Source organism: Parasteatoda tepidariorum, chromosome 8, assembly GCF_982258835.1.
Source record: "Parasteatoda tepidariorum strain Cologne lab strain chromosome 8, Ptep-v5.0, whole genome shotgun sequence".
Taxonomy (NCBI): Eukaryota; Metazoa; Arthropoda; class Arachnida; order Araneae; family Theridiidae; genus Parasteatoda; species Parasteatoda tepidariorum.
This window is the reverse complement of record NC_141762.1, coordinates 38902575-38917998: the sequence shown is the minus strand read 5'-3', so window position 1 is coordinate 38917998 and position 15424 is coordinate 38902575. Positions and strand designations below refer to the sequence as shown.

The 15424-nt window shown below is 27.3% G+C and overlaps 1 protein-coding gene across 12 annotated transcripts in view; it reads right to left on the bottom strand.

Annotated features, from left to right (window-relative positions):
• LOC107437386 (far upstream element-binding protein 1) overlaps positions 1–15424 on the bottom strand; it is a 33231-nt gene that overhangs the window by 16941 nt on the left and 866 nt on the right. For 7 of the 12 annotated variants that reach the window (XR_011636867.2, XR_011636868.2, XR_011636869.2 and 4 more), the window contains exons 2-11: positions 15122–15194; positions 11905–11949; positions 11763–11799; positions 11611–11681; positions 10439–10568; positions 8747–8915; positions 3259–3357; positions 3072–3119; positions 2920–2997; positions 1622–1822 (exon numbers count right to left, since the gene is read on the bottom strand). Coding sequence is in view for 5 of the 12 variants with exons in the window: in XM_043042374.3 (XP_042898308.2) it covers positions 1622–1822; positions 2920–2997; positions 3072–3119; positions 3259–3357; positions 8747–8915; positions 10439–10568; positions 11611–11681; positions 11763–11799; positions 11905–11949; positions 15122–15194 (951 nt within the window). In the remaining 7 variants the exon portion in view is untranslated. Of the gene's footprint in view, positions 1–1615; positions 1823–2919; positions 2998–3071; positions 3120–3258; positions 3358–8746; positions 8916–10438; positions 10569–11610; positions 11682–11762; positions 11800–11904; positions 11950–15121; positions 15195–15424 lie in introns of all 12 variants that reach the window. The other 5 variants (XR_006225168.3, XR_006225169.3, XR_006225170.3 and 2 more) reach the window with 1 other exon arrangement.

Here is a 15424-nt window from a genome sequence, read left to right as displayed (position 1 = left end):
TTATCTATTTAAAAAATTTTAATAATATATTTTTACAAATTGAGAATGTCAGAAATTTCATAGAAGAAAGCTTTGAATTTATAATATTTTTTAAAAAATCTAACACTTCCGTTAATAAAAAAAAAGTTTTAAAAAATTAATTTAAGAGTTTCCACGGATGCAGTCACACACAGTGAGCGCCCGTGTTATCTAACTCTCCAGTTTCATCTATTAAAAAACGTAAAACCTTTTGAAAACTAGTATACAGTAAAAATAAGTAAATAAATAAACAAAATGATCATTTTATTAAAAAGAATTTTTGATTTATATAATTAAAATTTAGTAACAAATAAAATTCAAAACAAAATCCAAAAAAGAATAACTACTAAAGCTGGTAATCAATTTTCTACTGTTAAGAATAAAGTTAAGTCTACTGTTAAGAATAAAGTTTAAACTAAAAAGTATTTTCAGTTTATTTTAACCTGTTAAATATCAAACTTATTAAGATTAAATGGTTAATTTAGCTATTCCACGAACTATTAATATTTATTTTTAATTTTAAAATTACAAATTAAAAAGAAAACTTGAAAAAAAACAAGCATAATTTAAGAGATAATATTTTATATTTTATATATAACTCAATCATATAAACAAAATACTAAATAAATCATATTTTGCAAAAAACTTTCAATTAACTTTTATGAATTATTATTAACTTTTATTTTTTAAAAAGGATTATGCACAAAAAATTCAATTTTTCTAATGGTGTAAGTTTCTTTAAATTTAAATAACTTTTTCTTTAGAGTATCTTATTGTTATTTCACTTTTGTGCTACAACACTTCAAAAATGCCAAAAATCGTAAGATAATTTTTCTCTTTCTTCTTTATTATTTGCTGAAAGAGAAAATTATAATAATTCTGAGGGTCATATTATATTGTTGCTTTTCCTTGGTGCAGGCATTTAATCAGTAATAATTAAAAACTTTAAATTGTTCAAATATAACTATCTTGTTTTAAAATTCTTTGTTTTATGTATCAATAAATATGAATGTACATATTAATCCATTGATAAATAGACAGAGAATTCAAATCCATCCATTGATAAATAGATAGAGTTTTCAAAGCCTAGCAGAACCACCACTAAGCATATTTTAAAAGTAAGGAATTAACCAGTACTTATTGATTTTAACTCCTTTTCAACTGAACTGCAGGCATGTGATTAACTTTTAACTGTTGATAGAAACTGTTATATTTGTCGTTATATCTGTTACACACAATACCTAATTTAAAAAAATAATAATAAATTAGCTAATGAAATTTATTAAAAATTAAAGTGTAAATAAAATTAAGAATAATTTTAATGTAAATTATTAGAACTGCTTGATTTTCTCTAAGTATGTTATATCTTTTTAAGTTGGCAAATATAATAATGCTCCGAAATGATGGAATCACCCTAAAGTAACTTAATAGTTTAAAAGCTATGGAGTTTTATATTTCTGAAACTAAAATAAATATATATAGATAAAAAAGTAAATGGGATTATGAGGCAACCTCATGTCAAAATTTAAGGACATATGAACCGTGCTTAGGCAGTATTTTCCATACATGCATGCAGCTAGTTAAAATAAATATTCACCAGTACACTTTGGATGAGGTCACTGATAAATGAGCTTGCAGCCTGGATCTGTTCAGGAGTACCAGTGACCACACAGACTTTATCTTCAGGACCTTCCTCTTTCACATTTAGGAACTGAACTCTCGCACCAGAGTCTTGTTGTATCTTTTTAATCATATCACCACCTTTACCAATAACAACACCAACAGCTTGTTTCGGAACCATGATCTAAACATTAAAAAAATACATTAATACATGTAAAATGTGATAATGCCTGAAAGTATCAATAAGTTGTATTGCTGAAGCTGTAACGGGACAAAATAAAGCTTTTAATTGTATGTTTGCATAGATGCCAATTTGTTTAAAAAAATAAGAAAAAATCAAGGGGAAAAAATCTAAACAAATATGAAAGAATTTTTTAATCAGAACAGGAGGCAAATATGGATAACATAAAACTGCCCTCTCAAGTTTAAAATTTTTCTTTCTTTCTTTAAATATACAAGGCTTGCGCCAAGAATTTCAAACTATTAGCCAGTAAATTAGCTAAATATCAAAAGTGTTTGCCAATTTTCGAAACTCTTCGCCAAATGCAAATCTTAACTACGTTTTATGATTATTCCCCCCCCCCCATAGAAAACAATTTTACATTAGTTTATTTGAGGCTTATATTATTTTGACTCAATTCTAATAGGTTATCACCACAAATTACTGTAATTGAATAAAAAAATACTGCTTAGCTTCGACAAAATAATTTTGAGGATATAGTTATAGCATATATTTTCTTTCCAATGGAAAAAAATCATTTGACAAATTTACAATTTTATCGCATTTGAAGAGGTGGCAAAGTATAGCACAGGCCCAAGCGTTAATTGTTTAGGGATGCATCCACATCTTGTAGCAGATTATTATACTTTTATTAAACAATATCTTTAAATTAGTAACCACAGCAATTATTAGGATATTCTCAACTTAATTTAAAATATGAGACCAAATTTTTGAAATTAACATGACAATAAAACTAAAAAAGAAAAATAAATTATATCAACCAGATTAAATTAAATAGGATATTGAATTTATCTTGAAAAACAACTATTTTTTACTTTATACTATTCTTAAACTCTAAAGAATATAATTTAAAATCTTATTTCTCCACTTATCCAACAATATACTCGAATAACAATTTGTCATTTTGTTCAATTTCTAACAAAATCTTAATTCATGAAATGATTCTCGAAGAGCATCTTTTACAAATCTTTTCAATAATAAAACTGTTTTAAGTATTTTAATAAAAAATGGAAAATCAAAATTTGGCAAGAATTACTTACTTCATGTGTGTTGCCTGATCTTTGACCACCTGCAGAACTACCATATTCATTAGTTCCCTCAAAACCTCTTTGTAGAGTCTAGAAATAAAAATTATGCTCAATGTTTAACCTACAAGTTGTTAAAGATCTTAATCACTGTTCTCGAAACTTACTTCTAATTCTTTTTCCGTGATAAGATCCATTACTAACTGTTTGGCATACTAAAAAGTAAAATATAATATTAAGATTTAATAACGCATTAAGTAGGTGACTTTTTTTTTCATAGTACACATTCTTAGATTGAAATATGCCAAAATATTTTAATTACTTGAAATATGCAAAAATAGTTTAATTACTTACTTCACATTTATCTGGTTCTCCGGTGATTCTTAAAGGTTTCTCTTGAGAAGTCTGCTGAGGACCATCTTGAATAAGCACCATTTTAACTGCTGCTCTTTCCTACAATAAATGAATGCACATTTTGTAAGAGAAATATTTTATAACATATCTATAAAAACAGATTAAAATTATTTTCTTCAGGGTTCGTAACCAAATCTTTCGACAAAAAATAAGCACATTTCAAGCACTCAAACATTATTTTAAAGCACTCTAAATATTTTAACAAAATGCAAAATAATTTTCAGACTTTACATGATCATGATAAAATAACTAGTCTCTGACAAAGAACTCTTTTCTTGTTTATCTTAGCCATTATAAAATGATTAAGAGATTTTTCAATTTGATTTCGGAGGGAGGAAAATGAAGCCTCAAATTGAGAATTACAAAATGCAGCAGAGTTGCATATGAGAGTGCAATAATCTCACAGATCCCAACTCTGAATATGCACATGCGGACAGTAGGACTGGGCTTTATACCGATGTAAGACAATATATCGATTTAACTCCAACATCGTAATACCAATTTATCCATTTCATCTTCAACAAAATTCCGGAGTGAGCATTTCGACTCTACTAAATCGATTTATTCATGAGAGCAAACGCTAAATCGCCGTTGCTCTCTCCGATGCAGTGAAACACCGGTTTAATCATTGCGAGAATGTACAGAACAGAGTCCAATCTGCCGTAGCATAAGGGAAAGATTCAAGGCCAACTATCAACTCATTCTCCCGGTAACACGTGCATTCAACTTCTTTGGCTATTTGCCAAAATCACATCTGGTGCAGGGGTTGGTATAGTTAAATCGGAATGGGCTATTGAATCTCTTCATTCAAAACTTATTCACTAGGTTATATCGATATTTGGCGGTTGAAAAAGAAACTCCGATATAGCAGGGATCGGTGCAGTTGAATCTCCTCATTCAGATTTCAAGTTTATATCGATATTTGCGGAGGATTTTTTGCCACCAAGTGAATGTGATTGTCTTCTCTTTAGAATTCCGATTTTAGGATATCTTGCTCGTGCAGGAAGGAAAATTCCCATCTTCAATTTTACATATCCTGATTTCTGAAATAGGTGTTATATTTTTTCTCTTTTGCATTGAGAATTTTGTTTTTAAACTAATCATTTCAAACTATTTAAAGAAATTTCTTACAAATATAGCGTTAAAAAATTAGTATTTCTCAAATATTATATATAAAATCCTTATTAAAAATATTTATTATATAATTGAGAGATTTATCTTTTATGGCACATGAATTACGGGGTAATTTTTGTATCGTTCGCTACCTGCTTGCTCGCACTAACTGAAAACGCCAAATAAAATTGGTGTTTTGATTTACTTAAAATAAATTGTTAAAAAATATTTAGTGACTTGCCCGGAAGGAGTTAACGAGTTTCACCTTTCGAATTAAACTCTTCCTGTGATGTTTTTATTTATTATCATTTTGCAGCGTCTCGCGTGTGTAATACTCGTATAAAATTTAGAGATTTGTCTTTTTTAAGGCACATGCATTACGGAGTTTCTTTCCGTAATATCTTTAAATATCTTACCGGGGTTTCTTTCAGCGTGTATGCTACATTAATTCTTTCGGTACCGTTCGGTTTCTGTTTGCTCGCGCTAACTGAAGTCGCTAAATAAAATTGGTGTTTTGTTTTAATTGGAATAAATTGTAAAAAAACGTTTAGGAAATTTACTAATTTTATCTTTCTTAACTGCCTTTTTTTGTGATCTTTTTATTTATTATTATTCTTTTTCGTTAATTTCTCGCGTGTTTTTTATAAATGTTGGGAGATTTATCTTTTTATGGCGCATTACGGGGCTATTTCCATATCGTTTGGAAATAGGCCCATAATGCATGCGCCTTTCACCTTTCGAATAAGACGTGTATCGTGATGTTTTTTTTTTTTGTTTTTTTTTTAAATTTATTATTATTTTTTTGTAGTTTCTCGCGTGCATAATATTAAGTTTAGAGATTTATCTTTTTAAGGCACGTGCATTACGGGTCTATTTTCGTATTGTTCGGTACCTGTTTTCTTGCGTCAACTGAAATTGCAGTTTTGTTTTACTTGGAATCAATTGTAAAAAAATATTAAAAGGGGAAGTTAACGAGTTTTAACTTTCAAATTAGCCTTTTTTTGTGGTGTAGTTTTTATTTAGTTTCTTGCGTGCTGCTGCCGGAAGTCACCGATGCTTAGCGATTACTTTGGAGCTGATATGGAAAATCTTACCTTAAACGTATTTTACTAAAAAATTAAATTTGGAATAAAAGGAAATTGCATCTTATTACTGGTATACTTCTTTTTTGTCATTGCCGGGTGAATCTATCACTAAATCTGTTCACTTCATTAAATTTTAAATTCTGTGTCCCAAACACATAATTGCTGTTTTGGTAACTAGAGAAAATTGCACCCTCCTTTTTCAGAAAAAATCATTTAGTTGAAACAAACAGATAGCAATGAACATAAGTAAAAAAAAAAAATAATTTTCATATTTTTGTGAAAATACATGCTATTTCTGTTGAAATTCATCCAAACTTTTTTATCAAAGCTATAACATGTTGTAGAAGTTAAAAATATTTACAGTTTTTGATTATACTGGTTGTTCAAAAATATTTTTTTCATTTTTTTCGTCGTTGGCGATGCTGAATACTAAATAAAATCTTTATTATTATTATTAAAATTACTTTGGAAATAATAAAAAGTCTGAATACCATTTAAAGTTCTCCAGCACTATATTCCTGATACTTTTAAAAATTGTCCACTTACTACAAATTATAAATAGTAATTCACTTCATAAAATCAAGTAAGATAGTTTGATTCATTGCTTAGAAAAAAAATATGAATTTCAAATTTTGAATATATATTATACAGTATTGCTATTACAGCACACTATGCAGACAAAAATTGGAACTTAAAATCCCCTTGCCTCAGTTGTCCGCATTTTGATGTAAATCATACATCTGACAATATAAATGAGGTATTAAAAGAACAATTATTAGATTGGGATATAAACATATAAGAGATCAACTGTTGTACGACAGACAATGGCTCAAATATTTTGAAAGCGATTTCTGCATTAAACATACAACATATGCCCTGCTTCGGACACAGCATAAATATAGGTGTGAATAGAGCTTTGCAAAACTCACTACTGCAAAAAGCAGTAGTTAGGGTGAAGAAGCTGCAAAACACTATTGCCCATAGTTGGAAGATGTCGATAGACTTTAAAAATGCTCAAGAACTGTTGCAGATAGAAGTGAGAAAGCTGCCAAGTGCATGTCCCACACGTTGGTGGAGCACCTCAAAATAGTGCATAAGGTTTTTAGAAAACCAGTTGCCATTGTGCAAGTTATTAAAAGACTATCCAGCAAAAAAAAACACCTAATGCTGGAGGGAAATGAAGTCACTGCTCTGGAAGATTTTGTCAATGCCACAATTTTTATTAATTGTGTTTTTACAATAATAAAATTGAAAGGCTTTCGATGTTGCAGTTTTATTTTATAGTGAAACATTTAAAAATATTACTTCTTTTAAAAATTCATTCATATATTATGTTATTTCTTATTTTGTATTTGCAAAAGAAAAAGGTAAACAATATTCTCCAATACCTTTAGTGAAAAGTTACAGAGTAAAATTAGTAAATTGTAGTATTTAAATAAGCTTTTGAATATCTGCAAAAAATTATTCATAATCAGAACAACTTTGTCAAAATTTCTGTGAACTAGGAGTTGACTGTAAGTGAGTTAAGAAAAAAACAACAATACATTTGAATAGAGGAAGGGGGTACTGTGGATTTATTTCTTAGTTTTGTCGTTTAGATTGTTAAATCGATATAACCTAATATCGTGATATAAAAGGGTTGATTATATCGATTTAAGAAATTTCTATATCGTCCAGCCCTAGCGGACAGATAAGAATTTTGTAACATGTAAAATTATTGGAAAATTAAGCACTTTTTAAAAACACCCAATGAAAAGAAGGGCTTTTTAAAAACCAAAAATCGAAACTAAGCACCTTTAAGCACTTTTTAAAAACACTACGCACCGTGTCCTTTAAAGGAAAAAAAAAACTTATATCAAAAATTAATTATCTCAAGACAATTCAAAGATATTGGAACCCCGGTTTTACATTGTCTGTATTGTAAGTTATTTTCCTTCCTATATCGTTTTCTGCTGGTCCATGAAAATTACATATGCGGATGTCAAATTATACCGGATTTTACATTACCCGTGACAAAAATCCTATTTTATACGATTTTTTAAAAAGTCAAAATAATTTTTACTTTAAAGTTCTAAATTTTTCTGAAATTTCCTTTTTTAATAAAAAAAATACTTGCTTATTAACTGTTTGCAGCTTTTCTGACATTTTTATCCTTTTGTCTGTGAAAGCTTTTTGGGATTTTTTGCTTCTCAGTATCTAATGTTAATGCATTTTTGGAGATCTTCATAAGTTAATCATGAATCTATCGACTACAACACGCATTCCATTATATTTCCTTCAACGTGTGATTTATTGCCTGCTCTCTATGATAGTTGATGAAAACGATGAAGATGAGCAAAAATATTGGAGAATATACCCATAACTGATGAAACATTTAAAGGCATAAAAACTCTTGAATATATACTATAAAGCAAATTTGCAAATGCAATAAGTATTGAGAGGGAAATTGTTAAAAATTCTATCTAAAAGCAAAAAACAAAAAAAAAGATTACTTTTCTTTTCCTAGTGGTTCATCTCATAAGTCTCAATTTTTGAAATATAAACTTATATTTTTTAACAACAATTTTACGTTATCCTGCACTCTGCGTTTTGTTAACAGTAGCCTAACAAAAACGCTAATTCAATCAAATTCATTTAATTAAATCAAAAATTTTAACTTATCATTTTGGAAAAGATTAGAAAGAAAAAACAATTACTTGACTTCAATATGAAATATACATTATTAAAAAATTAGAAAATAATTACAAGATCTGATTCAAAAAATTTTAATAGCCAGTACCAGAACATAATTTATAAAGTTTAATTTTACCAGATTTTATACATTAATAAAAAATTATCATAGTTTAGCAATAGATTTATCAATATTCTTTTCAACATGAAAAAACATATGATTTTTACAATTAAATTAAAATTTTTAAGCTGATTAAGCCTTCATCAGAATGCAACGTAATTGTTAGCACTAAAGGTACGGACTTCAGATAGATAACTTTAGGGGTTTTTTTTTGTTTTGTTTTTTTACAGAAACTGTACATGTTATGAGAGTTTCTAGCACTGTTAAATATCACAATATCTATGCAATTATAAAAATTTTAAAGCTAGAATATTATACATAGGATTGCTATTCCCCGGATGCTTTGACACATAGGATAGCCACCAAGAAACTAATGTAAAATTATTAATGAGTCATTTCAAGCAGTTTTTAGTTACTTATTTAGTTAACGATTACTTACCTGAAGATTTCTAATAGTTTCCCCACCTTTTCCAATTACTAGGCCAACTTTTGGCCCTGGAATCATCATTTCTACAATAGAATGCCCATCAGGAACATGATTTGTATCTAATACTGGTAAAGGTGGTCCTCCTCGATTAATAATAGCTGTCATCAATTCTTTAGCCTTCCTAAAATAAAACATTTTTATCTTATACATTTTTTTACAATTCATGCATAAAATAATCTAAGTTTGATTTACATAAACAACAAATGTTTGGAGAGAACAAGGCTATGGAAACGCATAACTTTTTTCTTAGGAGTCCATATAGCATATCAAATTTTAAACTGATTATCTTACGACAAGAAATGATTTTAAGAACTAAAAAAAATATGTTATTTGGCTACCGTAAGCAATGAAAGCCTTTAAATTCTGTAAATTTTACAGCTGAGCTATATAGAAATAGCGCAAAATTAAGAAATTGCATGCCAAGAAATACTGAACAAGAATTTTTTCATTATTTTTAAGTTCTAACATTAAAAATACAATAATTGCAATTATAGCAAGCTTAATAAAAAATTACAAGTTCAAGATCTATTGAGAAATCAAACGTTACTTAGAACTCTAATGCCTTCTCTAAATTATGAATGTCTTTTGTCATAAGTTAGCTGAATTCAATTTCTAAGCAAAAACGTTAAAATATCTCGATACTCGGTCCAGCAAGAATTAATAGCGAATGTAAATAGAAAAAATCTGACATGTGTATTATCTTGGCTAAATGGCACCAAGGTTATAACAAATACCACATAACTGATTGGTGGACTACAAGAAAAAATTACAACTCTGCAATAAACCAGCACAAGTAAGCGAACAAGCACAACAAACTGTATGTATACTTTTATTATCAGTTCTTGCAAATCAGAGTTAAACCATCTACAACTTATCATTTGATGCAAGTTAAAATGTGACAATTTATCTTAATAAATAAAATTAATTACTAGTGAAAATTGAAACTTAATGAATATAATACTAAACCAACTTGTTTAAAAAAAAAAACAAGCATATTACATTAATGAAGCATGTCCATCAATAAGCTATTTCTAAAAATATTACTACACAAGAACATATCAGGGGTCTGTCTAGGTTTTACTGAGAGGTAGCTAGTTTGTGAAAATTTAGACATAATGTGAAAAATTAAAAATTATAACACAAAAACATAGTAAAAATATAGATTTATCGTTTCTTAAGGATACAAAATTAAAATTTTAAGATAAAAGTATTTTGTGAAACAACAGATTTTCCTAAAGTTGAATTTGCGAAGGTACCTCTAAACGGTCGTACAGCATATACAATTAGAAAATATAACTTTGAATATGCATTTCATACAGAAGCTCATTCCTAATTATTTTACCATATAATCAGCGCCTAAAAGGACTTATAGAATATATTTTGATACCATTGAAGTGAAATTCTTATACATGAATTAAAGTATAAAAAGTCCATATAAAGATATATTCTTATATTACAACTCATGAAGATTTAATAACACTTTAACAACTATGATTAATTTATGGAGCCAACATACAAGATAACCATGTGAATAGGGAAAAAAGGTTTTGCTACCTTTTACTATGTAGTATAAATTCTTGATAATAAAGCTGGATTTAAATTTTTCAACATGTAAGGAAAAATAACAAACAATAAAATTCTTACTCAATGGATTGCCGACTACCAGTAAGTGTGCAGATTCTCTCTGGTAAACCTCCACTATCAGCAGCCATTTGAACTTTACAGCCAGAATCAGCTTGCAGTCTAGTTATCTGTTCTCCACCACGTCCAATAACTGAAATGAATGAAAAGAAAATATATATACAAGGCTGATTATTATTGATCTTCTGGACTACCAATCGTTGCAAAGGAATAGTATATAATTTTGGTTTGACCTTTGGTTCAATGTATTGGTCTCTTTTTGTCAGCAAATAGCATCAGGGTTTACTCAACTCAATTAAAAAAATATATACATGCAGACATATAAACAGACCACGTGCAGACTAGAAATATCATTTCAATCACAATATCATTCACGATCTTTTCCCACATTTTTACTGTTGAGTAATTTGTCACACTTTGTTCAAATTTTGAATCAGTTTTGAAAGGTTCAATAATTTATCCGTTTTTTTTTAAACAATTTTTTGAAAGCAAAATTAATGGAGAAATTAAATTCTTGTAGTCATGTGCTTATGACTGAATATAGTAAAAATTTTTTTTGGTTTTTTTCACAACTTCGAATTAGTTTTAGAGTTTTAATAATTTGGTATTATTTACACTATTTCTAAAGGTTAACGAAAAATAATTTTCAACGGAACCAGTCCAAAACCAAAGATTGACAGAATTTTTTTTTAAAAATTTGTTTTTAGACTGGTTAAATTAAGGGCTTTAAATGTTGATTTTTAAATAAAATATCAATAGTTTCATTTTTCAACATTTTTCTGCCATTAAAAAAAAAATTCCAGCTGAACTTGACAATTTAACTGTATTTACTATGTAAAAATTAAAATGAATATTTTATTTTGAATTTTTTTAAAAAAATGTCCATCATTTAAGTTGTGAAAGCAAAACAAGCTTAGGTCGTACATCTGGAGGGGGGAGGAGAAAAAGACAAGCTTGTGTTTTTTTTTAAAAAAATTGCATCACATATTATAGCCATAACTATTAAATAGGAAACTTTGTTTTTTTTTTTTACAATAATGCACCATAAAAAACACTAGTGCAATATTTTTATAGTTCATACACTTCGGTATAAAAAAAATCTAAGAATCAAAAGGCAAATAGTAACCGAGTAAAAATTGCAAACACATTATGAACAGATGATAAAAACAACTTACTTAAGCCAACCATTTTATCAGGAACTTTCCATTCTTCTACAGTTATTGCATTTGCTATACCTCCAACAGATCTAAAATAAGAAAAGAAAAATGGATACTACATATAACAAATTAAAAAAGTAATAAACTGTTTGATTATAAAGATAGTGTACCTTTGAGCCTGTATAGAAGCCAACTGTTGCACAATTCCTAAAAGAGATGCATATATATATAGATATTTACATTAAAAAAAAACATTAATACAATATTACTAACACTATAAATTGCTAATATAAAAAAATAATAAACATTTACCTTTTTCATCTGAAATTGCTAATTTCTTTGTGTCTGGTAACCCAACTGAAAAAGGAAAACAAAATTATACATTTTAAAAATAAACAATATTTCTTCATAAAAAATAAACTTCCATTCAAGAAAAATATAAAAACTGAGCTAAAAACATTATCAATTATTTACATTGATACTCTTAAACAGATAGAAAATTCTGAGAATGAATTTCACAACAGAATTTTTTTTTCAACAATCGTTTATTCTGTTGAGCAGGAAAAAAAACTGCCTAGAGAAAAAGAAACGGTCCAACTTGAAAGGTAACTTGTAGCCACCACCAAGCAAACATTTACATGCTTTTTTTAAAAAAATAATTTCAAGTTTAAAATCTATTTGGCAGATTTTAAACAATACTGAAATATTCCCAAATTATATTCATCATAATTTAAAATATTAATTTTATATAAATATACTTTCATGATTTTCCATGACTAATTCCAAGAATTTTTCAGGACTTAACGAAGTTCATATTTTCTCCAACAATAAATTAAAAGCATTTATAATAACATTATTTGAAATAAGTATAACCAAAACTATTATACTCTTCATCTTTGTATTTATAGCTTTTAAACTTAAAAAAACAGAGTAAGGAAAGAGTGGAAACAATAAAATAGCTGAAAAAAAATACAAAAGCAAAAAAAAAAATTTTCTGCTGAATTATATTCTAAGGATACTTTTCTTGTTCATCAGAAAGGAAAGAAATACTCCTGATTTCTCTGTTCAATATCGAATAAAAAAATTTGCTTGGTTTGCTTCAACTCAGGGTTTGAAAAAACCCGGGGATTTTTGAAAAAACCCAACCCACCTGGGTTTTATTGAAAAAACCCGGGGAAAATTGGGTTTTATTTGAAAAAACCCGGGGAAGATTGGGTTTTTTCATTTAGTGTTCATAAATTTTACTGTGAAAATATTTTTATTTATTAAATAGAGTTGTATAAGTAAACACTAAAATTTCATCTGACTTTTACCTGTAATAAAATTAAACTGGAATAAATATTTAATGGTCTTCCATGTTTTTATAATACGATTAACAGAAAGTGAAATTAAAATTACGAATAATTATAAAGAGTATCAGTTATTTGCCCCTTTTTTCAAATATTTAGATAAATATATGCATTTTTAGATACATTTTAACTTTATAATTTCAAAAGACAAATTAATCTTAAAATTATAAAAAAAGCATATATAAAAAGTTATGGCTTATTTTTTTAAAATCAGAAAATAAAACTTTAAATTTGTTTATTGTTGTTTAATGTATCACTTAATAGAAATTTTTTTTGCTTGCTTTCAATATTTTTAAACATAATTAAAAGAAACAAGATAAATTGTATTCAAATGAAATCTTAAAGAATCTTAAAAGTAATATTTTAATTTTTAACTGTTTTTTAATTGTGATAAACTTTCTCCAAATAGTTAAAAATTGTCAGCAGATGTTAAGAGTTAACTTTTAAAAAAAAGTCCAATTTTTTCCTTTATTATTATTATCATACAACAGATTCAAAGTGTCTACATTTCTCTCTTAGATGGTGATACACTTTTACGAGTTTTGTAGTGCATTTTAGTGCATTTTTTTGTAGTGCATTTTGTTAAGTGCATTACGTTTCATAATTTTTTAAATTAGGAATTGTAAAATATAAATGCAGTAATATAAAAGGAACAAGTTTATTAATCTTTTTGTTTTCACACACATTTATTTACTATATTTATTAAACATATGGATATTACCTATTATAAAATTATAATCTGTAAATATTTATAATCAGTAAAAGCTAAAATTTCATCTGACTTGAGATAAATAAAAAACTGAAATAAATATTTAATGGTCTTACATGTTTTTATAATAAGGTTAATAGAAAGTGAAATTAAAACTACGTACTATAATTATAAAGAGTATCAGTTACTTGTCCCATTTGTTTTCAAATAGTTAACCCTAGGAAAATGATTTCATTTTTAGATAAATAATTTTAAAAAGTTCTCTTATAAAAGGTTCTAGCTTTTTTTTTTTTTAAAGCCAGAAAATAAAACTGTTTAAATTTGTTAATGTATCACTTGGTAAAAAAAGAAAAAAATTGTTTCTTTTCAATTTTTTTAAACATATGAATTAATAATAATAACCTGTTTATTAATATATAAAGCATGCAACTATATATGAAAAATTGATCTTTTCAGAGTATATTATTTAAATTTTTATTTGATTTAATATCATTAAAATATTACTTTTTGAAAAAACCCACTTGAAGTTTTCAATAGTAGATACCTACTTTAAAATTATATGAAGATTCGAGTTTCTTTTGCTTTACTAATATTAAAAACTTAATCATATAAATCATGCAACTCTATTTGAAAATTTATGCTGCACTATAAATGATATAAAAGTAAATGCAAAACAATAAGTTTTAGTAAAAAAAAAAAATTTTTTTTTTGATAAAACCCACTTATCGTTCCAAGTGGGTTTTTTCAAGGTGGGCCCGCCCAATAAAACCCGGGCGGGTTTTTTCAAAGTGGGCCCACTTGGCGAACCCTGCTTCAACTAGAATTTTAAATTGATAAAACTAAAAAATAATAATAAAAAATCTTAAATCACAGAAGAGAGTTTAAAGGATAATTCGCTCTAGAAATGATATTTTTTCTTTTATTTTTTGAAAGAACACTATAATTTTTAAAGAACATGATAAAATCATTTTATATTCAAATAAAATATGACTGAGTGGCGATTTTGTTAGAAATTCAGATATTTGGAACTGGATAAAATCGGGGGGGAGGGAGATTCCATTTTAAAAATTTGATTTTTCAGAGACCTGAATCCATGACTTTCCGTGATTTTTTTTAAAAAATAGTAAAAATCATGACAAATTTTGTTCAATACCGAAATTCATGACTTTCCAGGTGCGCGGATACCCTGTATAAATTCTAGTTCTAATATTTTTAAATAAAATATACAAGAATTTTTATACATAAATGTGATCAGTGATTTCTTGAAACTTCTGGACCTTAGATTTCGGAAATTTCCAAATAATGGTTGGCAGAGAATCCGGAAACCCGGTTTTTCCGGAGCACAATCATCTCATGTCACGTATAAGATAAAGGTAAATATCTTCAGAAATAGATTAGTAATTTTTTAAAAAAAAATTTACAATCAAATAAAAGATTAAATTTTTATAAATTAAAATAAAAGTGTTCTTACTTGTAGCTTGCACATCATCAAGGGCACGTTTTGTGCCAGTTGTTTCTACTCCTGAATGTATTTTGGCAGCAATCTGAACAGCAATAAATAATAAATATTGTTATTACATTAGTTCATTTTACTACACTGTTAATTTTTAACACAAATAACAGTGTAAAAACAAGAATGAAAATTTAAACTTAGATTTATCAATAAATGGGTAATTAGGCAGTTTTCAGCACTTCCCATTTCAACTGGGTCTAACCAATTCTAATTGGTATCAGCCTAATTATCCATAACGCTTACAACATTAGTGAGTTAAAA